The sequence below is a fragment of the Vanellus vanellus genome (assembly GCF_965231255.1).
Source record: "Vanellus vanellus genome assembly, chromosome: 5".
In the NCBI taxonomy this organism is placed as follows: Eukaryota; Metazoa; Chordata; class Aves; order Charadriiformes; family Charadriidae; genus Vanellus; species Vanellus vanellus.
In genome coordinates this window covers 21,635,209-21,661,579 of record NC_138910.1, presented here as the reverse complement: position 1 = coordinate 21,661,579, position 26,371 = coordinate 21,635,209, and the positions used below count along the sequence as shown (strand labels likewise).

Sequence of the window (26,371 nt, the reverse complement as noted above, 5' to 3'; positions counted from 1 at the left end):
CCGCCCGCCAAGGTGTGTTCAAACCCCGCCCCTCCCGCCTCTCACCCAATGGTACGGGGTCTCCCGTCCGAGTGGACCCGCCCCCATCTCCCGAGCGCCCAATGGGCCGCTAGAGACGTTCCGGCGGTTTCCGCAAGTTTTTCTTCCCGTGTGTCTCCCGCCTCCTTTCCTTCCAAACCAATGGTAGTGGCCGCTCCTGCAAGACAGCCAATAGCAGCGTGCGGCTAAGGGCTCCCTCACCCTTCCGGTGGCCCCCCCTCGGCGGTGTTGGTTAGCAACGATGGACGTTGAGGTGCAACAGGTGGGCGCTGCTGCCGGGCGCCCTCTCGCACTGTGCCTCTCTGCTAATGTGGGGCTTCGCAGGGGCGGCTGCGGCTGACGAGCGGCTGGAGGGGGCGGTGGGGCCTGGGGCGGGAGGACGAGTGGCCAGACGGGGCCGATCTGATCTGGTCCGCGCGGTCTCCTGCCGTCCCAGGGTGAAGCGTTTGCACGAGTGAACATAGGCCGCCTCTCCCGCAGGCCCTGCTCAATTATTACTGCCAAGAAGGTTACTTCCACCATGTCCGGGCTGCGGCGGATGAGGCGCTGGGGCGGCTGGGCAGCGATCCGGTGTTCGTTTTCTACCGGGCCTACGGCGCCTTGAGGGCAGGTAAAGGGGTGCGGGGGAGCTGGGTGTTGTGTCCTGTCCCTCCACAGCCCTCCCAAAACGCTGGTTTTCCCTGCCTCGCAAAACGCAGTCTTTAGTCTGCTACGCAGAAAGAAATCGATGTTACGGAGTCTGAATGTTTTCCGTGTTGACAAGGCTGCCAGTGTTTCATGATCTGTCACACACACACGCGCGTTTTGAATGAAACTGATCTAGACCACGTAGTGCTGAAGTGGGAAATAGTGAATATCTCTTTATTTTGGGGGTGGTGGTGGTGATTTTTTTTTTTTTTGAACGTTTACATGAATGTGGGTCAAGTAAACGGGTTCCTTGGAGGGAATTTGAGCCCTGTCCAAATGCCCATTGCAATTTGCTTGTTCAAGCTAATATTTCTTGCCTTGCTCTATTTAACTTTGTTATATCCAGCTGCACAGAGGAGCTGAAAGTTAATACCTATTGGGATGATCTTTGTGTACATTAAACTGTTTTGAGAAGTTTATTTAGCTAAATCCATATTTCAAGCATGTCTCAGAATACTAACAAGTAACCCAAAGTGGGGGAGGGTGGTGGCAGGGGGCTAGCAAGGATTGAAAAGATTTAAAAGGAGTATCTGTTCCCAGACTCCCTGACTTTTTTTTTGTTTTTCTTACAATCATACACTCCTTTTTTTCAAGATGTCTCTTCTGTTGATATTCAAAAGATTAACATAAACAAGGCAAAAATCCCGGCTATATAAAGAAACAGTGCCCTATATAAAACAAATAATAAAGATGATTTTCATCTTTGTGGCAGTTGGCAGAACTAGCACATAACTGCTTTCAAGTTCTCAGCATTGAGATGCTTTTTTCTTTCTTGTGTGTTTGAAAGACTTGCACAAACAAGTGAAAATGGATGTGTGAATAATGAAGGAAGTTATGAAGAAAGTGTTATCAAAAACACAGAAGAAAAAAATGAATTTAAGTCAGATTGAGGTTTTGATGCTGATATTTTGTCTTGAAAAATGTTACAGCCTATTTTGCACTTGTTTTCAATAGGTGACATCCAAGAGGCTATTCGACGGTTGGAGTCTATTAAAAACAAACAGGAGGTGTCACTTTGTACAATGATGGCTCTGATTTATGCCCATAAAAAGAGCCCTAATCCAGGTACGCCTATTAACACAATACTGCTTCATGTTTTAAACAGTTGTGTGTGAAGATCTGAGAGTTGTAGACCAATTCTGCCTAATTTAAAAAGGTATACTCTAGCTTTGCTTTTTACATAGTATCTAGTACTGAATTGAGTGACACTTGTCAAGACTGTAAACAAAAATACCGAAACACAAAACTGTGAGAGTAAGACTGAATGTTAAAATAAAACACTAAAAAAACCCAAACCAATAATCTCATTTATTTACCGTGATGAAAAATCTTTTATGAAAAAAAAAAAGTGAATGACGCTTTTTGTGATCTTTGTTCTGTCTTGTCTGATAGTGGTACTTTTGAGCAGAACAGCCATCTAAGAAATCATTAAAGCCACGCTATTTGTGTTTTTCAAGTTACCCTGACCTTAGAAAGAGAGAAGAGAATTTTGTGAATGTTGGTATTCCTTTCTCCAATCTAAAATCTGGGGTTATTTTGCTAAGAATTATATTCTCAAAACCCCCGGTTCGTTTATCAGGTAAATGGAGTTATCGTTATACTGTTGCCTGGTATCTTCCTGACTCTGTGTGTTTTTAACTGTTACTGACAGTTTAGTTAAGCAGTATGATGTCAAACAGCTGTGACTAATGACATCACTCTTATTTGAGTCCTTGAAGTTTAATAGTGTAGGGCAGCAAAATTAGCATGCATTTCAAGGCTGTCTGAAAAAGTCATGGCAGTAAGAGTGAGACATTTGATTTTAATGGCTCTGAAAAAAGGACCAGAAATGAATGTGGCTAAAAGAAATTATTTGGCAGTAAGTCCCACACACCAAATGAGATTTCTGTGTGGGGTTAACCTGGTGAGAGCGACTGAATATAACAATGAGGAAGTAAGAAAATGAGCTTTAGTGTTAAGAAACACATCACACATTTTCCAGGGCTTCTGGAGCTAAATCATCTTGTGTTCAGCGTTGTAGGGCTGCTATTTACAGTTAACTGTTTACTTATTTGGCAGACACTGCTATAAATGTGAACCTTGTTGTCAAGTTTCCATTTATCTGGCAGAAGTCTCAGCTACAAATCTAAAGTTTAACAAATAGCAGTGTTCTTGCACAGACGACAATGTTAATGGGAACCCTCTTCTGTCTTTTACATCTGTACCTGACCAATATTTTTAATTGGGAGGTATTGCCTGTGTGTTTATCAATATATAATACAGAAAACAATGTGTGCTTTGGAAGCCCTTGGCTTATGTGCTCCTCTTTTGTAATATTTTGAGATGCTATCAACAAAAGCTCTGAACAAAACCTTTTCAGATCGAGATGCTATTTTAGAGTTGGATGCAAAAATGAAGGAGCAACGTAAAACAGCGGGACAGCAGGCTCTCTACTTCGCTGGCTTATTTTTGTGGCATCTTGGTCGTGAGGACAAAGCCCGTGAATATGTCGATAGAATGATCAAAGTTTCTGGTGGTGGTAAAGAGGTAACTTTTTTGTTCTGTGTAAAATAGCGATAGGACCGTGTATACTGTGAAGGTGGACTTATTGCACCGATGCAATTTGGAGGTTTCCTTTAACTGTTCTGTGTTCTAATGCTTTCTTTCTTAATGTCATAAATTCTTTTGACAAGGCCGAGTAGAATTCCCATCATTATGTTTTTTGTCCGCTAAGTATTCATTTTCACTTAAGAAGTGAGAGGTTTGCATTGACCAATGGAAATAATACGTAGTTATGCCAATTTTGCTACTTTGATAGAGATCATAATTCCTAGCAAAAAAATAAATGTGATAGTCTCACTAGAGGGAGACATCTGTTTTGAATCTGAAGATTCAAAAATACCCAGAGGATTGGGGATTTAAATTCTCAGCAGTTGTTAAAGGCAAAATTTGCATGAGGTTTTACTGAATGTAATTTGTTTTAAAATCTGTTTAAGTGTTGTATGCGGCAATGTCATTTGCATTTATATACAGACATCAAAATTCACTAGAATCTTTAATCTTTAAAGAGGTTTGTGAAAACTTACTATGTTTTTTTTTTTTTTTAAGGGTGGTATCGGTTTCAGTTCAAGGGGAGAAAAAACATAAACCCCCATTTTTTTTGTAGTCGGACGTCTTCAAGGCAGAGCTGTTATTTGAATGCATAATTGTTCTATTATGACACTAGTATTAAACACAAATGTTTCTGAATTGTTCCTCTCTGTGGTTCAGTACACTGCTCAATTTGTAATCTACATTTTTATGGTTTACATGATATTATGTGCCTTAGAAATCCGCAACTATTCTAGACATTAATTTCTGAAATTACATTATCAATTTAAGCAATGGCTTAGCTTTTGAACTATCACTGATTGCTAATTAAAATTGGTAGTTATTTTTAACTACTGGCTAATTTTTACTGTTGAAGACACAGTTAAGGATATCACAAAGCATTAATGTTTTAATTTCTAACAAAACTAAGGGTGTGCCATTTTGGAAAAAACTAGCAGTATTTATGACTTTGCTGATTGAAACTGTAGTAGTTGTTTTTGATTTTAAGAGACACTAATTGAGAATATTGCTTAGTAGGAAATATTTCCAGCAAAGTATTTAATGGATTTGAAATAATTAATTTGTTTTATTTTTTTTTTTTACAGAGAGACGTTCACATAAATGTAAATGTACATTAGCATTTAAATATATAGAAAACATAGTTTTGCTTTTCCTATGTTCAGTTATGCTTATCCTTTTCCTAATTAGGCAATACAAAGTTACATGTACTTCAGATTTTTGGGAGCTGTTTAGGGTCCTTAAACATAGTGAAGTATGATTTGCTTAGTATGTGTAGTTCATTTTGATAAGATACTGTATGTACTCCTTATATATAAGTAAAATACCTTCCATTTTTTTTTAAATGCTTGAGTATATGAATTTCAGCCAGTCTCTGTTGCAGAACAAAATCGTGACCCTGATTATTAGCAATTACAAAATATGGCTCTTTACTGACCTTTAAGTTTTAAATGGATGACTCACTTCTTTAATTTTATGTTATGAAAGAGCTAGTGATATTTTGTAGTTTAAATTTTTGTTTTGATGGCAATTATACTTTGGTTAAATAATGCAGCACTTCAAAACAGATTTGATTTACTTAAGGTATAATTAAATGTCTGGAACATATAAGATAAATAAAATTCATTAATCACAAGTAATAATTTCTTCAATGAAAAGACTCATTTCACCTTTTAGAAGTTCTAAGTGTTAAATTGTTTATAGTACTGTTGGGGATTTGGGAAATGTCGGATCTTTGCCCTTCACACACAGGTTTTTCTTTTTAATCAGAAAGTAGAAGAAAAAAACCAACACCCCATATGTTTCCCAGTGTCTCATATAAACAAAATCTTCAGAAAATATTCTGTGGAAATGTTTGCAATCTTATGTGATCACTTCCGCAAAGTTTTGTTCTGTCTGCTGAGCATGTTAAACTAGTTCAGTGCGATTGGTTTGTTTTTTTTTTTTTTAAAAAAACCACAAGTAGATACACTGTTTGATTAGTTTCGTGCTGGAATGAATTACTAATATTTTATGTTATGCTGTAGACTGGTTATAATTTCAAGTATATATTTTTAATAATTAAAAGTACATACCTGAAGTCTTACTCTATTTTTAGGTTATATCTATTTATTACTGTATCTAGTATGCTTTTTTACTACCTAGTTAGAAAAGAATTCCAATTTATATTTTGTTTGCAGGGGTTGATTTTGAAAGCATGGCTTGATCTTACCTGTGGGAAAGAAACTCACATTAAAAAAGCTGTGAAATACTTCGATGAAGCACTGCAGGAAGGCAATGATGTTTTTGCTCTGCTTGGTAAAGTAAGTTTACTTCATGATTTTAATGCTTCCTAAATGTCATATTAGTCTTGTAGAGTAATTAGAGACATGCTGAGAATAGTTGTCTATGGTAAGCGAGCTTGTCCGAGGAATAGAAATACAGCTCAATCGTGCTGGTTCTGTTAGGAGGAAAAGACTAGGTTTTAGCAGAAATGAAGTTTGAATTGATTTATGAAATTGTTTAAGGAGCATAGAAGAGCTATCACATAAATCGATTACTAGTGCAGCAAAAATATACTGACAGTTCTGTTTCCTTTGGTAGACAGCCCATAGTAAATAGTTTGTAGTTAATTTTACCAAGTAGCGGAGATTTGTAAGACTTCTTACTTTCTTTGTAGATTAGGACAAAAGGGCACGCCTGGGTTGCAGTAATGGTACGCTGCCTCTGTTGCCATACGCATAACTGTGAATTCCCCCCCGCCCCCCAGACTTTATGCTCCATTAGACACCAATGTAAAAAAAGAAGGGTATAGGTTAAATATAGTCTAAATGTCTACTGAGATTATGATTTTTACTATATACATAAGAAAAACTATTTTTATTCATGTATTTATATGTAAGAAATGAGGTTTGAAATCACCTGAAAATGTAGAAGTATGTGTCATTTCTCCCTTTTTGTGTGGGACACATATCCACATGACAGAATTGCTGTGTGCTGTGGCAAAAAAAGTAGTAGTTAAACACTGTATTGTGATCATCTATGAACATTGTTAACACTCTTTTAATCATCGTTAGTCTGTTTCAAGTGATTGTTTTGATTATATTTCATTAAGGGAGTGGCATGAATTGGGTTTTTTTTACACATTTTTCTGTTTTGGAGTATGCTGTTTGTTTATATCACAGACACTACTCATCAATATAATACTTATTTAATATTCTAAAGCTAAATGCAGCAAAAAATTGTTCAGTGAAAATAAGACGACTGAAGTTCAGGGCAGTGTACACAATAGTATTTGGTTAGGCACGTGTGCTTGGCTGTATGCGGACCGTTGACTTCAGTTGCCAGTATATCTTAAATTTAGTTACTGCGATTTGATTTTAGATAGACATCTATCTTGCTATGGCTTAAGAAATTCACTCTCAGAAACTACTATGTTTGCACTATTTCTATCTCAAAAATATGTAATGAATATGTAAAATAAGTTATGTATTTAGAGTACCCTGTAAATTGCTTTACAATTTAAAAACTCGTTAATTCTGGCAACAAAAACAGTGACCTACTGAGTATAGGTTAGATAGTACATACTTCAGGGCTTGAAAAGATGTTTAATCTGTGGGTTCTGTTCAATATCCTAAAATTGTGAGATGCTTTATACAAAGTTATTTGAAACCTAATAAGACATTTTTACTCCTCAGCGTACATATCTCTGTCTTTTGTTTGCTTATAACTGACTAGTAACTTGCAAACTCTGAACTTCTGAATATTCTCACCTATGTGAGTGTAAAGGCTTTTGACGTGACTTCTCTTCCTTCCATTAGGCACAGTATTTTGAGGTCCGACAGAATTATTCAGGAGCTCTGGAAACTGTGAACCAGATAATTGCAAACTTTCCGAACTTCATTCCTGCTTTCATAAAGAAAATGAAGCTACAACTAGCCTTGCAGGACTGGGAGCAGGCGGTTGAAACGGCACATAGGTTGAGTATGAAGTAGCACGTCACTAATTGTGTTCTTGCCATGCTTATACCGTAAGCAAACTTTGAAACAAAAGTAGATAGGTTTCCATTCATTTTTAATGAGTTTGAATGTTAAATCAGTTTTTTCAAAAAGTAAATTTAAACTAAATTGCGTTATTAGAACTCAGCCTTGCAATTCTGTGAGGGTACTGTATCAGTATGTGAATCCATTTGGGATGGAAGAGGACCTTTTTTGAGATAGGCATGAAGTAACAAAGCCGTGCTTTCAATTGAGATCTATGACTTAAAGTGACTGTGCAATACAAATTATTTTATTCCACTTTTAGGATAAAACAGATGACTGAGCAAATGTTTTGTTTTGGTTTATTTACCGTCACCTTTTGTTTGGCTTTAGACTATTGCAGAAAGATGCCCTCAATTTAGAAGCCATAAGAATGGAAGCCCTGCATTATCTGTGTAGGGAAGGAAATATCTCTGAGGTGAGTCTTTTTAGTAGCAGATTGAGCATACCACAGCCTTTGTAGGAACTAGATCCTACATGCACTATCTCTGTCTTTTGTCTAGTCCTGTGCTACACTACTTATCTGCAGGAAGAGGTATATTCACCTACTCTTGACTCAAATAGCCGCTTAGCTTATTGTTGGGGTGTTTTCTGGATGCCAAGGGAAGTATAATTTTTTACATTTTTACTTACCCAGAGAACAGGAATTAAGCCAAACAGAAGTCTCCCCTGGACAGTTAATTGAATCATGTTGATTTGAATCATCAAAGTAATCTTTTACTGTTTAGATGTTCCTTTTATAAATTATAAAAGTAAGCCATTAATTTTAAGTATTGTATTAATTGAAATAAGGGAAATAATGAGGTCATGTAGTGATAAATTTTTGGAAGGGGGTCATAGTCACTTAACAACAGTCTGTGATGTTAGGTTGTATAAACTGGGATTTGTTCCCCCTTTTTTGACAGATACTGGGGTTCTTACTAGCTCTAAGAATTCTCTTTTCCTTCCACTCCCATTATCCTTTTCTGCACAAGGATATATGCACGTATTTTGTATATATGGTGCCTGTACCATTTTTCAGGAAATTTTGAAATACATTATCTAAATTGTCTTGAAAAATCATTAAATATTTGTAAATATCTTTTTCTCATTTCTCAAAGATGCTGGCATAATTTAAGTGGAGACTTAGCAAAAAAAAAAATTGAAGTGTTTTAGTGTTTTTTAGTTTTTTTCAAGTTCTAGAGGAAAAGGTATTTTAGGTTGTTTTTAGTTCTTGCAAAGAACTCTTTAATCATTAGTGTATTTATCATCAAATTTAAGTCTTACTTATGCACAATCATAAGAAATATGGAGAAACAGTAACAATTGCATATTCCAATTCAGTAAAGCTGTCCAGGAATGAAACTTGCTGCATACGGTAGCACGTAAACAAAAGATTCTGGGGTAAAAAAAATCACATGTGACTAAGACTCATGTCTAGGAAAAAAAAATAAAACCTGATGAAATTTAACCGTAATTCAGTCTTTCCATGTAAAATCATATTAATAAAAAAAACCATGTACCTCGTTATTGTAACCCCAGAAATATCTGAAGTACCTTAGGTGGTTTGAGAAACTGATGTTAAAAGTCTGGGCATCTGTATTGCTTTGGTTTTGAGCATGTATGTCTGTATTGCAATCAAGTCAGAGCAAAATTCACAGATGAAGGATTCGTTAGACTATCTTGCTTTATGAGACACTTTCATTATATCAGATCCAGCTCAAGTTTTTCACTTATTTTTAAAGCATGTAAAGAGGACACATGATGTACTTTGTCACTTTACAATTCCAGAGTATTTTTCTAGGAATTCAAAATAAATTTGACTACTAGCCCTGAAAATTTCTGAGTTTAAATTTCAAGATATCATTGCATAGTAAAAATTGTAACTAGTTTTTAGTGAAAACTATTCAGTTGTCCTAATCTGATCATTCTTTTTATTACTTATTATGCTACCCCTTTTTCTCCAAGGCTTCAGCAAGACTGGGAGACCTAATTAAAGCACTGGACAGGTTAGAACCACGTAATTCGCAGCTCTTCTGTAAAATGGCTTTAGCTTTCAGTAGAACAGTGAGTATGGTTTTGTTTTAGTTTGGTTTTTTTTAAGTGGCATACAACTATATATATATCCTGGTTTTTGTTTTATTTTCTGGTAGGCAGAATGTTAAATGTCTGCTAAAAAGTAGATTTCAGACAATTGAAACCACCTTGTGTAGCCTTTGGTAACTACATTTTTAAAGTTTTACATTCAGTATGAATCACAATACTTAAGCCATCTCATTTCCAAAAATGTTTTTACTGCTCGCTTTTAAATGAGAAACAGGTTTCCAATGAAAATACACTTAAATGTCCACCAGCCATACTCTTAATGTAGGAAAGTGACAAAGTTAATCACATAGACTTGAAACTGGAGTTTCCTTTAATCTATTCTTTATCAGAATAATTTTAGGGAAGCATTCAAAGGCACTATCAACTATTTCTTATTATATGATACTGTATATTTATGTTTGAATCCAGCACACTTTAATGTCACAATTTCTACAGAATTACTACAGATTATATTAGTCTTATATGAGAAGTTGTCTAGACTGTTACAGCAATATTCACTGTGTTTTTCTAAGTGAATCTGAAAAATAAGAAAAACTTAAGGCTTAAAGATTATTCTTACTATTAGTGTGGCCGAAACCAACTCATCCTTCAACATACACAAACCTTAGTTGAAAGAGCATCTGATTTGGCATCTGACAATGCAGAATTTGCTACTGAACTTGGATATCAAATGATTTTACAAGGGAAAGTGAAAGAAGCTTTAAAATGGTACAAGACTGCAATGACACTTGATGAAACGAGTGTTGCTGCACTAACTGGTAAGGTCTTACACTTTTTTTCTGTTTTTTTACTGGTCTTAAGGCACAGACAAAGCTTTTTTGATCAAGTCTTCCTACTACTGCTACTGGGAAAATCTAGAACTAATAGAACAGCAGCATTGGGCAGTACTTTCTGGTTCATGTTACACTGTCTTCCCTGTAGCAACAGTTTCTCCTCACTGGATATATCTTTTGGTCTTCCTTTTGAAAAAGGAAACTATTCTCTTTTAAATTAGAACTCTCAAAGTACTGGCAAGGACAGAGATGTGGCTGTATCTTATTTTATTTTATTTTATTTTATTTTATTTTATTTTATTTTATTTTATTTTATTTTATTTTATTTTATTTTATTTTATTTTATTTTATTTTATTTTATTTTATTTCTGTAGTGCCTAAAACTAGAGAACTCTTAGGTGCTAGAGAAATAAAAAATTCATGGGCAGTTGATAGAACAAGTTGTCCATGGCTACATATGTGTCTAAATTAGGTTGAAAAACATAATCGAGTCAAAATGTCTCATACCTTTGATGTATGTGTTACGTTCTTTTGGGGGGGGGGGGCACGATGGACACGACATGACACACAAACAAGCAAAACCAAACCTGCTTTTGATAAAGTCCAATTGCTGTCAAGAAAATGGAGAGTAAATATGGTATGCGGACATCACAGATTTTCCCTTACATTTCTTCTCTTTGACTATACCTTCTAATCTGACATTGCCTTCTAATCTGAAACTTCAAACAGTATGAAAAATTGAGGGGATAGGAGTGGTTTATGTTTGTGGTAGGGGGTGTGTGGGTGTTTTTCTTCATTTCATTTTGCTTCTTGTACTTGTGATGAATTTAGAAGCTGGACTTTATGGTTCTACTTAGTCTAGAACTAGTTCAATTTACTGTTTTAGACTTTGTAATATAAGGGATGAGATCTTTCCATGAAACTGCTTTATAGCATTGCATATATTAATGTATCAATCATGCATCATCTATCCAACATGTTTCTAAGTACGTAAAATCTGCATTACCGTAAGTCTTGATCTATTCCTTCTTCTCGCATCCACACTTTATGAAGAGGTTGAGGAGAGAAAAGGCTAATTCTGTAAAACAAAGCATGAGCTTCACTAGGAAGTCAAACCTGCAATAAAATGTTTAAATATGTTACAGGAATTATCCGTTGTCAGCTAATACAAGGGCAATTAGAAGATGCAGAGCAGCAGTTGGAGTTTCTTAACGAAATTCAACAGTCCATTGGGAAATCTGGGGTAGGAGACCTCTTCCTTCATTAAAATACTTTGATTACAATCTGAATTGTGATCTACTAGCTACTTCATGTTCTATATTTCAGTCACTTAAGCAGAGCATTCTTAATGGAGTACCATTAAATTGAAATTTCCATTTTTCTTCCTGTCAACCTTAGTTAATGTGTTGCCTAACTTTGCAAAACAGAGCAAAAACATCATTGCCTTCCTGCAGTGCTTTATCTCTGAAGATAAGTTTGAAATGTCAGGCAGGGAGGGATATTAATTATTTTCAGGATTTTGCACCCAGAAAAATGCAGAGCTTCTTGCGCAAATTAAAGGAATTTGCATTGATATAATAATTAGTGTCATTTACAGTGAACATACTAAATGCCTTACAGTATCCCTAAATATAAAGAAGAAATGGCTAGCATTAAATGATTATGCAGTATTGTATGAGTAACAGAAGAACGTATCTGGAATATGGAGAATGCTTTATTTCTTTTTTCTTCTGTAGGAACTATCTTTCTTGCGGGCAGTCCTAGCTATGAAGAAACATAAGAGACAAGAAGAAGTTCTTGCCTTATTGAATGATGTTCTGGATACTCACTTTTCATCTTTGCATGGTTTTCCTCTTGGTGTGGAATATTTTGAAAAACTAAACCCTGATTTCTTGCTAGAAATCATTAAGGAATATCTTAATTTTTGCCCAGCACAGGTAAGCAGCTCTAGATCGTGTCTGTCTGAAAATGGAAATTATTCTTGGATTTAATTTTGAGATCAGCTAATCATGAAGCAAAAATTTAGAAAATTTTCCCTCTTAAAATGTGAATGTCTTTTAAGTAAAAGTGTATTTTAAAATATTATATTGCTGTTTAATCAAAATAACCATGAAAATACTTCTTTTGTGAAGTGAGCAAGTTTCAGTAATGACACCTGAGGAAACTTGGGATATTTGTTTAATGCACTCTGTGTGTGCATTTGTACTTTTTAGTACCTCTTTTGATCAGGAAACAATACAGTGAATAGAGCTATCTCAATATGAAACTAGGATGTCCGCATGGATGATCCTATTCTTGAAATAGTTTTGTCAGTTCAGGATGTCTTTTCAGTATATGTATGTTCTTCCTTTGTTTCAGTTTCTTTTGTGTGTTGGTAAAAGTCAGTGGAATACTACTTTTCTTTTATATTATTACTAATCCCAAAGAAAAATCTCACTCATATATAGATGGCTAATTTTCTGTGACTGAATTTGCTTGTGCTAGGTTTGTCAACAAAGGCATGTAGAACTTAGTAAAATGAACGGAGTCCTGACATCTCTAAAGCAGAAGAAACACATTTAAAGTTTCTTTTTAAAGTGTCTTCCTTAAAAAGATTATTCATCTGAAATAGCTGGGAGCCAACTCTTCTTATCCTGCCATTAGCAAATTTCTAGTCTTTCTAGAACTTTCCCAGGGGTTCCTGGGGTTGGTACTGGGACTGGTGCTGTTTAACATCTTCAGTGACGTGGATGTTGGGACTGAGTGCACCCTCAGCAAGTTTCCCAATGACACCAAGCTGTGTGGAGTGGTCGACACGCTGGAGGGGAGGGATGACATCCAGAGGGACCTTGACAGGCTTGAGAGGTGGGCTTGTGTAAACCGCATGAAGTTCAACAAGGCCAAGTACAAGGTCCTGCACGTGGGTCAGCACAATCCCAAGCACAAATACAGGCTTGGTGGAGAAAAGATTAAGAGCAGCCCTGAGGAGAGGACTTGGGGATGTTGGTAGATGAGAAACTCAACATGACCCAGCAATGTGTGCTCACAGCCCAGAAGGCCAACTTTATCCTGCGCTGCCTCACAAGAAGTGTGGCCAGCAGGGCGAGGGATGTGATTCTGCCCCACTACTCTGCTCTGTGAGACCCCACCTGGAATATTGCATCCGGCTTAGGAGCCCCCAACATGGGAAAGACATGGACCTGTTTGAGCGGGTCCAGAGGAGGGCCATGAAGACGATCAGAGGGCTGGAGCACCTCTGCTATGAGGACAGGCTGAGAGAGTTGGGGTTGTTCAGTCTGGAGAAGAGAAGATTCCGAGAAGACCTTATAGCAGCCTTCCAGTATCTGAAGGGGGCCTACAGGAGAGCTGGGGAAGGACTTTTTACAAGGGCATGTAGTGATAGTACGAGGGGTAACGGCTTCAATAGGAATAGGTTAGATTTAGAATAGATATTAGGAAGAAATTCTTTGCGTGTAGTGAGGCACTGGAACAGGTTTCCCAGGGATGTTGTGGATGCCCCATCCTTGGAAGAGTTCAAGGCTAGGCTGGATGGGACTGGCCATCCAGCCTGGCATTGAACTCTTCCAAGGATGGGGCTTTGAGGAGCTTGGTCTAGTGGGAGGTGTCCCTGCCCATGGCAGGGTGGTTGGAACTAGATGATCTTTAAGGTCCCTTCCAACCCAAAACAGTCAATGATTCTATAAATCCTTGTTTCTTTACAGTTTTAAAATCTAACAGGCAAACAAGTAGTTGTCCATTGTTACGACCCGTCCCTCCATCTATAATGAAATGTTAATGGTTGAAAGTCTAAAACATCATTAGCAATGACAATTTCATTACAGATGGAGACAAATAAGAAGTGTCATTCTATGAGGTAGTGTCTTAAGATTTCCCTGGGGTATATTATAGAAGTACTTAATGGTAATGATGGTTTTTAATTTGGAATGAAAACCGTTTTTCACGTCCATAGAAAGATGTAAAAGAAAAGACGGGCTTTTCCTGAAGTTTCATTATCTCTTTATTGCAAAAATGAGTTTGTGGTATTAGAAAGTGAGGAGTTTAGCCAGGTGGTGGGGGCTTTCAGTTTGATAGTGGAGCATTGCTACTTCCCCAGGACATGGGTCCTGTGGAAATGTTAGCTGTGAACAGAAGGATCCTCAGATTGCCTTTTCCTTTTTTATATATAACAATTAGCAACTAGCTCAAGTAATAGCGGGATAATGATAATGAGCATAATAATAATAATGAGGGGATTTCTGATAATGAGCAACTAAAATGTGGTACATTGTACTAGCAGTTTACCTAAAAGTACCTATTTCTCAGCTGCTATTTTGTTGCTAGTAGTATGGATATGTTCTGTGGTGTGGAACAAAGATAGGGGGGGACAGGACGAGAACCTGTTCTGTTGCGAAATGTTTATGGACTGACTGTTCAGCTTATGTCAGGTCTGAAGTCTTTTATCATTCTTGAAGTCCATGAGGCTGTCTTGTGTTCCTGCTGATATGAAGAAGTTGCCCCCTTAAATTTAAAACATGTTTTTAATATTTCTTCATCATGACAGCTTTTAGCTTTTTGTGCTGAAGAAAATAACAATGCTTTGCTATTGCTCATTTGAGTTTAAAGTGAAACTCAGATTTAAGACGAAATCTAAGTCCAAAACCTGTCAACTGAAATGTTGCTTTTTGGGGTTTGTTTTTGTTTTTTTTTCCTCCTAGCCTGCAAGTCCTGGGCAGTCTCCTTCACCAATTCTCAAGCACTGTGCTTCTGTTCTTGAAACTGTGGTAAAAACTGTGCCTGGTCTTCAACAAGCTGTCTTTTTAATTGCAAAAGTGAAATACTTGTCAGGTAATAGTTATGTGAATGGTTAGCTCTCCACCTCTTGACTTTCTTGAATAGCAAAAATTGATGTCACGCTTTTAAATCGATGTGAATATTTTTCTTTCACTGCAGAACACTTCATTACAGCTAAGTGAAGAACACGTGCCCTGCCTTTTTTTGTGATTTGTAGGAGTGTATCTTAATTATACAGACACATAAATATGATATTTTTTAATCTATTGCTTCCAAAAAAGATCACTTATTGAATGATCTACAGATGGAACAATGGGAAAATATCTTACCTTTGACCTGGTTTTGATTTCATTCCATAGCCACATAATACTTTTTATATGGGTTTATTCACTAAATGCTCACATGTATTTAAAAATAAAAAGGTGGATAATTAATAAATGGTCTTCATTTAACCTCTGTATTTCATATCAACTACTCTTTCGCTTTCCCTTTTTTAACTTCCTAGGGGATATTGAAGCAGCCCATAGTCATCTACATTACTGTCTTGAAAGGAATCCTTCTTATGCAGATGCACACTTACTGATGGCGCAGGTGTATTTAGCTCAAAACAATATTAAACTGTGTTCTCAATCCTTGGAACTCTGTCTGAGCTACAATTTTGAGGTGAGTTTAAAAGTTTAATATCTAGATGTTTATATGAACACGGTATCTGAATAATTATCAAAGAAATGACCATATGGACAAAACTAATGCCTTATAACAACAGTTTTAAATTGTTTTGAAATACAAAATAAAGAAATGGTAGCTTTTTCTCAGATCCTTACATAAATCTTAAAAATGTTATATAAACAATTCATAATTCCAGACTAACCTTGCAAGAGTCTTAAAAAGCCAACATAGAAGGACACGAAGAATGATCCAATGTTGTTTCTGGTCTTTTTGCACAGATGTACAATTGCTAATTAATATAGGCACAGATGCATGAGGGGATCAGAAGGGCTATGTAATTACCTCTTGACAATTCATGCTGCTTTAAGCACTCTAAGTTTTAAGAGAGTAGCCATATGCTATGCTGTCTTCCATTAATGTTGTATCTTTGTCTGTCGTTTCTCTACCTTCAGGAGCAAATTTGGTAAATTAAGCACTGTATTAGAAGACTTTCACTGTTTTGCAGTGGTCCTTGCCAGTTTTATTTCTTGGGGCTAATACATTGAAATATAGGATTTTTGATGTGTTGACATCAGTGTAACTTTATATGTGATTAACACTCTACACAGCACTCTACTTAGCACTTGTGCCTAGCACTAAGCTCTCTTGCCAGAGCTTAGCTGAAAAGACAAACTACCATTTTCTTGCAAGCATACTGCCATCTTGGTTCCTTCCTCCAAGTGATGCAAGAAAGCTGAAGATAAACTACCTAGTTAGGAGACACTGAGGTTGTTGCAAATTTGTACACAGTTATGTTTTCCTTATTGACAGTTCCTTTTCACGTGAAGTATGTTTTAAGATGGTGGCAAAATAGCAGCATGACTTGTGCCAAATAATGATTGTATCCCTCTTTTAATTAATGAAGTGTGCATAGAGCAGTATTGAAGACACTCAAAATCCCTTAAAATTCAATCTAGTTTCAAATAATGCTGTAATGAACTTTGCCTATCCCAAAGTCTTATCTCAGTTTTGTAATTAAAAACTTAGTTAATTATTAGTTTGCATACTCTTTGAAAATTTTAGTATTTTCATAAGTAAATTAGTGAAATTGGATATATTTGGAGGAAAGAAGGAACTAAGGTCAATTTAAAAAAAAAAAAATTAGAAGTCTTTTTTCAGGGGGTTTGAATACTATGCATCAAGTAAAATTTGGAAACTCCTTATCTCAATGTATTTTTTTAGGTGAGAGAACATCCTGTTTATCACTTAATTAAGGCCCAAACCCAGAAGAAGATGGGAGAATTATCAGAAGCTATTAAGACTTTACAGATGGCAAAAAATTTACCTGGAATGAGAAAACCTACAGCTTCCTCAAAAACAAAAGGAAAAAAAATTGAAATTGATGCAAGTGATCGTGTGTCTGTCTTCCTAGAGTTAGTAGAAGCTCATCGTTTGAATGGAGAACCGGTAAGGTGGCAAACTTGTTCAAGATGTAGTACGTACCTGAAAACAATTTCCTCTTCCCATTAACAGAAGTGTCTATCCTTGTTAGTTCAGAATAGAATACTGTCACCTCTTTGGTAAAAGAGGATTTGCTTGGTAAAATTTCCAAGATGTTAGTAGCTGACTTGACAGCTTGTACATTAAATTGTACAGAGGAAAAAAAACAACTAACAAACCACCACCAAACCTTAGTTGCAGGTGCTGAATTTTGAGTCTATAAAACCCCTTTTAATTTTGAGGATGAGATCCTGTTGATGTTTATTTGCCAGCATGTAGATTCCCATTTTACTGTCAGACTGCTATTAGAAATATTGTTGACTTGTGTCCTTATCTTTGTGTAGCAGCATCCTTACTATCAGCTGTATCCTAATAAACAGTAGGACACTACATTTGTATAAGAATATAAGAGAAGCCGTACAGTACAATCGTGTAGTTGGAAGTGACCTCTGGAGGTCATCCTGCTGAAAGCAGGACCTGTTAGAGCAAGCTGCTAAAATCCAGTTGAATTTTGAGCACCTCCTTGTATATATGCAACACAAATGTTATTTTCTTAACTAAAACTTTTTCTGGTAGTTCATATCACATGAATTTTACTTACAAAATCAAGAGAAAATAACATTTTAAATGTTGAAGCAAAACAAATAGATACTGTGGTTTGGGTTTTTTTGACATTCGTTTGCTTGTGATGTCTTTATTTTTGGCTGTTCAACAACAGGAAATACTTTAATTCTATTGGGTTTATTATTTGCAGCATGAAGCTGCCATAATACTGCAAGACGCCATTAATGAATTTTCTGGAACTCCTGAGGAACTAAGAGTTGTGATTGCAAATGCAGATCTGGCAATTGCTCAAGGAGATGTTGAACAAGCCTTGACTATGCTCCGAAATATTACACCTGAACAGCCTTACTTTGTACAAGCTAAAGAAAAAATGGCAGATATTTATCTTCATTACAGGAAAGATAAGAAGTTATATGCTGGCTGCTATAGGTAAAAGTTTGCAGTGTGTGTATGTATTTTCATAGATGTTTAATGGTAGCATGGTGAGCTCATTTTTTCCCCTACTACAAAAAGTCAGAAATATTTAGTGACATAATGAATTCATTTCAGTAAATGTTATAACATTTAAAACAGTAATTGGAAGGCCTGTTTTGGAAAGGTATCATGTTGTTTTTTTTTTTTTTATTTTCAGAAGCAAAGAAAAACTAAAATCTGCAGATGATAAAATTGTTGTGCCCTAATTGTTGTTTAGATACCACTATTGACATTTTAAATGTTGAGCAAGGTTCTGTCTTCTCTTTCCAGAGACCTAGTAGAAAAACTGCCAAGTGCTCATACTTTTCTTCTTCTTGGTGATGCATACATGAATATTCAAGAGGTAAGTGCTTGCTAGAGATTAATCGCATGATGGAGTCATTTGTTGACTTTAGCAAGTTCAGACAATGTAGCATGCTAACTCTTATTGATCCATAGTTGGCAAACAGAAACTGCTTTAGTATGTAAAAAATCATAATTACTGGCTACAAATGTAACTGTTCGAAGTTCAAAGAAAAAGCTGTTGAAAATGCATTTCTTCTGATAGCTGACAGGGTGAAAGTCAAGGAGAGAATTTTATCTAGAAGAACAGCGACCCATAAGACTAACAAAAATCTAAAGTGAGAGCTAAATTATGTTCAGAAAGAAGTTAGAGATGTTTAGAAGAGTTCTGAATCTTAGCACATGCTGTTTTAGCATGAAAATGGAAATTTACATGGGCTTTACGCTTCCTGCAATTTCATAGTGATCATTCTTCTCTCAGAAGTATTGTAGCTTATGAACCAGTAGTACTTGGCAGTCATTCCTGGAGGTTTTACAAGATTTTGTTTTCTTCATACACTTTTTATCTTAATCCTTGACTTCTGTGTTTTTATCTTTTACTGTTGAAGCCTGATGAAGCCATAGAAGTCTACGAGCAGGCCTTGAAGAAAAATCCAAAAGATCCAGCTTTGGCAAGTAAAATTGGAAAAGCCCTAATCAAAACTCATAATTATTCAAAGGTATTCTATAAATACTGTATTAGGATAATTAAGTATTGTGTCCATTATTGTCAATATGTGGGCTTTGCCTGATTCTGTTTTCAGGTTGAGTAAAAGAAGCATTTCACTTTAAAGTGCAAAACAGACTTTTTGTCCTGCAAATAAGTGTGTTGATCCCCTTCAAAGTATCTCGTGAGTCAGCTCTGTGGCCCTTGCAGAGGAATCAGTGCCAACTTCCTGACTTTCAGTATCTGCTCTCTTTTCTAGTCACTTGTGTTGAAATAAAAACCAGTAAATGGGTATAGTAAGTGCCTGGGAGACCAAGTAAGAGAAATGGTGCAGTGCTTTGTTTCAGCAGCACCTCTTCCATAAGCGCTTAGCACAATCTTCCTCTGTAGTTATGGAAGTTATTTCAAAGGATGGTGTCTCTATCTCTCTTGGACCTGGAAGAAGTTAGGAGGAGGGCCATGAAGATGATCTGGGGCTGGAGTACCTCCTCTATGAGGACAAGCTGAGAGAGTTGGGGTTATTCAGCCTGGAGAAGGGAAGGCTCCGAGGCGACCTTATAGCGGCCTTCCATACTTAAAGGGGGCCTACAGGAAAGATGGGGAGGGACCATTTATCAGGGAGTGTAGTGATAGGATGAGGGGTAACTGTTCTAAGCTGAAAGAGGGTAAACTTAGATTAGCTACTAGGAAGAAATTCTTTACTGTGAGGATGGTAAGGCAGTGGCACAGGTTGCCCAGAGAAGTTGTGGATGCCTCATCCCTGGAAGTGTTCAAGGCCAGGTTGCGTGGGGCTTTGGGCAACCCTGTCTAGTGGGAGGTTTCCCTGCCCATGGCAGGGGGGTTGGAACTAGATGATCTTTAAGGTCCCTTCGAACCCAAACCATTCTATGATTCTGTGAAATCAATTTTCTGCATTGAATTTAGGACAGGACTATTAGCTCCCATCATCACTTCTTGTCAGGCTTAATCACAGAATCATAGAATGGAAGAAAAATTTCTTCCTAATGTTTAATCTAAACCTGCTCTCTTCCAGTTTAAAGCCATTCCCCCTCGTCCTATCACTACATGCACTAGTAAAAAGTCCTTCTCCAGCTTTGCTGTAGGCCCCCTTTAGGTACTGGAAGGCCGCAATAAGATCTCCCCAGAGCCTTCTCTTCTCCAGGCTGAAGAGCCCCAACTCTCAGCCTCTCCTCATAGGAGAGGTGCTCCATCCCTCAGATTGTCCTCGTGGCTCTCCTCTGGACTCGCTCCTACAGGTCCATGTCCTTCTTATGTTGGGGACTCCAGAGCTGGATGCAGTACTCCAGGTGGGGTCTCACGAGAGTGGAGTAGAGGGGCAGAATCACCTCCTTTGACCTGCTGGCCACACTTCTGATGCAGCCCAGGATACGGTTGGCCTTCTGGGCTGCGATCGCACATTGCTGGCTCATGTTGAGCTTCTCATCAATCAACACGCCCACGTCCTTCTCCTCAGAGCTGCTGTCCAGCCATTCCCCGCCGAGCCTGTATTTGTGCTTGGGATTGCCCCAACCCAGATGTAGGACCTTGCACTTGGCCTTGTTGAACTTCATGAGGTTGGCATCTGCCCACCTCTCCCACCTGTCCAGGTCCATCTGGATGGCATCCCTCCCCTCCAGTGTGTCTGCCTCGCCAAACAGCTTGGTATCATCAGCAAACTTGCTGATGGTGCACTCAGCCCCACTGATTGAAGGTTTCAGTCTGAGTTTGTGTGTTACCAGCTTAGGTAAGTGATACCGCACAGAATCTTTCAAGCAGTGTACTAATATACCATCATCCTATCTGTTTAAAGTTGCCTGTTTATTACCATTGTGCCAGGAGGTTGCCTAAGGAGAAACATGCTATTGCCTCCATGGAGTAAACCCAAAGGTTCTCCATCTTCTGGGAATGTATTTAATAGATATTTTTTTTTTCAGGAAGGCAATTAATGACCGAGCAACTTATCAAGCAGTGCCTGGTGACTTCTGTTGCATAGAAATCCCACTAGAGATTTCTTTCTTATCACATTGAATGTGAAATATTCAGTGTGTTGTTCCAGGGAATATAAAGTTTTTATATTTGTGACATATGAGCTGGTTCTTTCATTTGTGCAATGTGATTAGTCAATTGCACTTTCACTGTTTTCAGGTTGGATAGAAGGAAGCCTTTCACTTTAAAGCACTAAACAGTGTTTACTGCAAGTAATTTTGTAGTCCCCTTCAAAATATCTGGTCACAGGCACAGTTGCACATTGGTGGATACAAATCTGGTGAACTGTAGTTCTGGTGACTTGCAGTTCATGTGTTTTTAGGCCTGCACTCAAAACCATGTTTAATTACTTCTGTATTGACCCAGTCTTGTTACATCTCCTAGCCTTAACATTGGCTAGTAGTAATAGAGGCTTTGACTTCTTATTGTAGGAAAACCAGAAGAAACTGCTTGGGGAAAACTTGCAGGAGCAAATAATTTTATGTGGGCAACCTCAAACTACTAGAATGTGTGTCCAAACTGTTTTGTTTGCGATGTTAGAATTTTCACTTCTTTTTAGGTCAGTATTACAAGCAGCTCAGTATATGATTCCTATCTTGCTCCGTGATACTTCAGACTTTTTTTGTGTGTGTGTGTGTGTGTGCAGTAATATAATGTATTGTGAGGGTTCCTAGGGTTGCTATAGAAAACCTTGTAATCTATGTGGTGATGGATGGTTTATGGACTTTAATTTTTTATTTTTTCCTATTTCAAGACTATTTAAGTTGTTATTTTTTTAAACTTATGGAATAATAGTTTTTTGATCCAGAACATGTCTTTTTTTACTTGAGTGAATATTTGACTTTTTAATTGCTATGATTGCCAGTTTTTACGTTTAAAAATGCAAAGAGAGAAGACTTCTTTCTATCAGATTATGCTTAGTTGGTTTGGTTTTTTTTAAACTTTTCATTACATCTTTTATCTTCATGTTTTGCAGCTAGACTTTGGGAAAATATTTGTCCTTTGTATAGAGTAAAACAGAACTTGTATAATTCCAGTCAGACTGGAGCTATAAATTAATCAGCTTATAAAAATGTAGTTTAATTGGCAGTGATCCTGTGAAAGATAGAGCGTGATAATGTGGTTAAGCTATGTAGATGCTTGTTTATCAAAATGTGGGCTCTAGTTATTCTATTTATTGTTATTTTGGCATTTTATTTTTGGAAGCCTGAACTTGCAACAAGTAACATCTTTTTAATACAGTATTTATTAGAAATGACTTGGTTACAAGAGAAGTGAAGAAAGTAGAGAAAACTCTAAGCCGCATGTAAATACCTAAGTAGCAAGGTTGTTGTTTTTAAATAAAGCTCAGGTTTTTGTTTCTTCCTTTTAGGCAATCAGTTACTATGAGGCCGCGTTGAGAAGTGGTCAACAGAATTTCCTTTGCTATGATTTGGCTGAGCTTTTAATGAAACTGAAGCAATATGAAAAGGCAGAAAATGTACTTCAGCAAGCTTTAGGTCACGAGCCTGGTAGGAATGTTATTAATTTACAGCAAAACATAAAATTTCTACTGTTGTTTATAGTTTTTGCATGATTCTAAGGAATGAACAAGTTCCATGTGAACTTTTCTGAAGTGTAAAACACAAGAAACTATTAAGTGATAAATGGTAAATCCACCCTAAAATAAACTTCACTTATATTTAGAGGTGCTTTTGCCAGGACTTTTAAACTTGGAACATCTGTGATAGATGAAGTCAGTAAATACAATAGCAGAGCTCCACACATGCAAGATTCTTTCTCTTGTGCACTAACAAATGTTCTGATTCTGAATTGGTCAAGTATAGATGAGTCATTCCTGCTGTCAGGGAGTTGTTGAGGTGGCAAATGCTACCCAGTATCCTTCAGAGCAAAAGGATTGAACTGGTCTAAGATGTCTCTTAGAATGTTAAGAATATGCATTTACAAAGCTAAAACTTTTGGGGTTTTTCCTTATTTTTGTTAAAAGTCAATTAAGACATTTTAAGGTCGTGTTTAGTGTGACCTATTGAGCTATACCCTTAATAAAGGAAATCTTTTTGCAGTGGTTTAATTACATTTGTTAACTTTTGTGGCTATTTGAATACAGAAACAGTATTATCAAGTCTTACTACTAGTTTCTGTAGTCTTATGCCACTATTTTACTGGTCTTTCATACTGTGTTAGGGGAGTGTTGGTTTTCTCTCTTGTTTACATCTTACTGAAAAAAATCTCTGATTGAATGTTATGTTCCTGTCTTAGTTAAGCCTCTGAGGATCTGGCTACTTTAATAATGCTCCAGATAGCTTGATTTCTAGTGTGGAAAGATAAATAACAGTAAATACATTTTGCCCCATGTACTTTAAAATCTCTTCTATCTTACAATGAAGCAAAAAGTACAGAAGCCAATATCCTTTTTGTATGTCTTTGATATACACTCATTCTCTACATGAAAAAAAAGTATTTCTAATTGGCTGATTGGGAAAAATATTGAACAGTTTAATATCTTTTTTTTAGAAATGCTAAAATATCCTCTGTTTGTGAAAGAAAAATTAAATATAGGGAATGTACTGGAGGAAATGATCTTGCATGGTCAACTACATGGCCTAATCTCTGATTTAGAATAGCATGTCACAATTACAGCACTTTGAAGACAGTTTGCTAATAGAGTATAGCTCTATATACTTACTTTAATTTTTTTAATTTTGATAAAGATAAAACATGGATGTTGGTGGCTTTTATGTTTTATGTGGAACTGTGCTCAAGATACCACTTTGTCAATAGATTAAAATGAATACAAGCCAGGGAGAACTTGTATTTTTCAAAAATTATTTTATGTGTATATATTTTAACCGTTATTCAAAAGTAGCTTGATGCTTTTTGAGTATATACTGAAATATTTAGTTAAAATAACTTTATTCATGTCTGCTCCAGACTCTATCAAAAGAAAGGTGGTTTGAGATCTGACTAGAAATTTCATCAAAACACCTTATGCTTTTTGGCTGTACAGTAGCACTCACTGAATCAATTTGGACATTTTTCATTGACTTTGAGGAGGATTTAGACAAGAAATGTCAGGAGTGGCTTTATTTCCTGTCCACTTAAAGGCTTTTCTGTCATATTTCTGAGAATGCGAATGAACTAGACAGTCAATTTTTTTTTTTATTCCTTTTGCATCTTTCAATGTCCTTGGCCTTAATTCTCACTCTTTTTTTAGGTTGTAATGTTTATTTTGCCCACTAACAACACACCAAGTCAAATCACAATCCTAAGTATGTAAGATTAAGCTCTGAACTTTTCACTTAAGCTTTTGCCTGGAGTGCATAGAGAGCTTCATCTTCCTTTGACTTTACCAGGGTCAGTTCTTAAAAGAATCATGTTTGTTTAATGCAATTCTTCTAGTTAATGAATTGTCTTCTCTGATGGAAGATGGACGTTACCAGGTGCTTCTGGCAAAAATTTACAGCAAAATGGAGAAGATTGATGAAGCTATTGTTTCATTACAACAGGTAAAGGGGAAAACAAAAAACCCTATGAAAACTTGCAATGCCCTCACTTTCATCCCTGGTTTCACTTTTATCCCAGATTCTAACCTAAATATTTTGTAAATGAGGAAAAAAGTGTACATGGTAGGGATAAAACACCAGTGACCGGTGTGAAATGTAAAGAACATAAGTGGTTAGAAAGTAAGCTTTTTGTGAGCAGTGTTATCTGAATTTGAGATTAGAATGCAGGCTTTTACTGGAAGCTTGCATTCATACTATGCCTTCATTTTTGTGTGGAACATAGTTTTAGCAGACTAGGTGAAAACAAAATTGGCTATGGGGAAAGCTAGGTTACGTATTTTTAGCTCTGTGTTGAGCACCACCCACAGAACAATCTCGAACAGCATTCAATGGCTATGTGTCATTTTGTTGTACCACTGTTTATTTTAAATAGCAATAGTAAGATCTGTTCATTCTGGAGTTGAATACTCAGACTGAGGCTTGAAAGAACAAAGTTAGGAGCCAGACATAATTTAGTCCATTTAGAAGACGCTTTCTCAATACAAGGGTTGAGCAAGAGGTTAGGTCAGTACATTCTTTTCCATTATACCTGCATTCTGTTACAGAAACAGTAAGCCTTGGTACCATCTTCTGATCGGTAAGGAAAGTAAGCTATGTAGATAGGTTAGAAACATAATAGTACATAGGAGTTAAAATCCTGCTGATATTGCTATTTAATCTGTTGTTACTTCTTTTTTCCTTATAATGTATTTTTTTCTTTCTCAAAGTTGACTTTTTTCCCCATTCTCCTTTAGTAAATTTCCCCAAGTCTACTCTTACTCTTTTCTTACTTCTTTAGTTCTTTCAGATTTCTCGCTATATCACACTTCAAAATCCTTGGTTTTCTCTCCCCTTTTTTTCTTTCGTTGTTGTTTTTGTTGCTGCCCTCAAAACTGTCCTTCCTTGTACCTGTTCTCTTCGAATTTTTTCCTGCTCCTTCTGCTTATGCTGCCACATTCATTTACAAAAAAACACCTGTATTTTTATTATTTCAGTAGGACTAACTGCTTAGTCATGTTATTGCCTCTTCTTAAACAGGTTTCTTCCCTTGGTTTTCAGAGTGATATTAGAAGTTCCCCCAGATTTTACTTTGCATTTTAATTCTCCTTCCCTGCTAGGCAAAATGATAGGGGGGTGAGAAGAAACAATAATATTAGTGCTTCTTTCTCTTCCACTTGTGAACTTTTAAATGAGCGCAGCAGCTCTTCTGAGACTTTACTTCAATGTTAAGATAGTTACAAAACTGCTTGAGCAGAAAGAGGGAATTTCTTCTGTGTTAATAGCTAGAATTCCAGTTGAAATCAAAGAAAAATGATCAGGCATAATCAAAATTGGGCATAGCTATTTCCTTATCTACCCTCTTTTGGGGCATCTGCTAGTAAACAAAGAGCTCTACCTCCATGCATCTGCTAGACTTTTATTAATCACTCCCTAAATGAAGAACCTCAGAAAATTAAAATTTGTAGGGGTTTTTGCCTTCCTTCCCCCCCCCCTCCCCCCCCCTCCCCCCCCCCCCCGAGTTTTCTGTGCTTAATAAAGGAGTTAAGTACGTACACCTTCTGGGTGTTGGTCTTTAAGGTCTTTTTTTATACACCTTATCAAAACCTTAATTTTAACAAAAAAAAAAAAAGGAAAAGAGCATGTAATACATCCATTGAATATTTTTAATGTATGAAGCTAGCTTGGAAATTAAGGAAGTTCTTAACCAGG

At 36.7% G+C, this 26,371-nt stretch overlaps 2 protein-coding genes across 1 annotated transcript in view; both read left to right on the top strand.

Moving 5' to 3' along the window:
* LOC309672013 (sodium channel protein type 1 subunit alpha) overlaps positions 1-26,371 on the top strand; it is a gene marked incomplete at both ends in the record, with an annotated part of 554,434 nt that overhangs the window by 190,893 nt on the left and 337,170 nt on the right.
* TTC21B (tetratricopeptide repeat domain 21B) overlaps positions 281-26,371 on the top strand; it is a gene marked incomplete at its 5' end in the record, with an annotated part of 42,432 nt that continues 16,341 nt past the window's right edge. The window contains 19 exons of the mRNA XM_082484541.1: positions 281-301; positions 520-649; positions 1,681-1,791; positions 3,086-3,252; positions 5,493-5,615; positions 7,113-7,270; positions 7,665-7,749; positions 9,279-9,377; positions 9,982-10,174; positions 11,335-11,432; positions 11,926-12,126; positions 14,884-15,013; positions 15,465-15,622; positions 16,850-17,074; positions 17,862-18,100; positions 18,416-18,488; positions 19,036-19,146; positions 22,492-22,630; positions 24,519-24,625. Of these exons, the coding sequence (XP_082340667.1) occupies positions 281-301; positions 520-649; positions 1,681-1,791; positions 3,086-3,252; positions 5,493-5,615; positions 7,113-7,270; positions 7,665-7,749; positions 9,279-9,377; positions 9,982-10,174; positions 11,335-11,432; positions 11,926-12,126; positions 14,884-15,013; positions 15,465-15,622; positions 16,850-17,074; positions 17,862-18,100; positions 18,416-18,488; positions 19,036-19,146; positions 22,492-22,630; positions 24,519-24,625 (2,568 nt within the window). The remainder of the gene's footprint in view (positions 302-519; positions 650-1,680; positions 1,792-3,085; positions 3,253-5,492; positions 5,616-7,112; positions 7,271-7,664; positions 7,750-9,278; positions 9,378-9,981; positions 10,175-11,334; positions 11,433-11,925; positions 12,127-14,883; positions 15,014-15,464; positions 15,623-16,849; positions 17,075-17,861; positions 18,101-18,415; positions 18,489-19,035; positions 19,147-22,491; positions 22,631-24,518; positions 24,626-26,371) is intronic.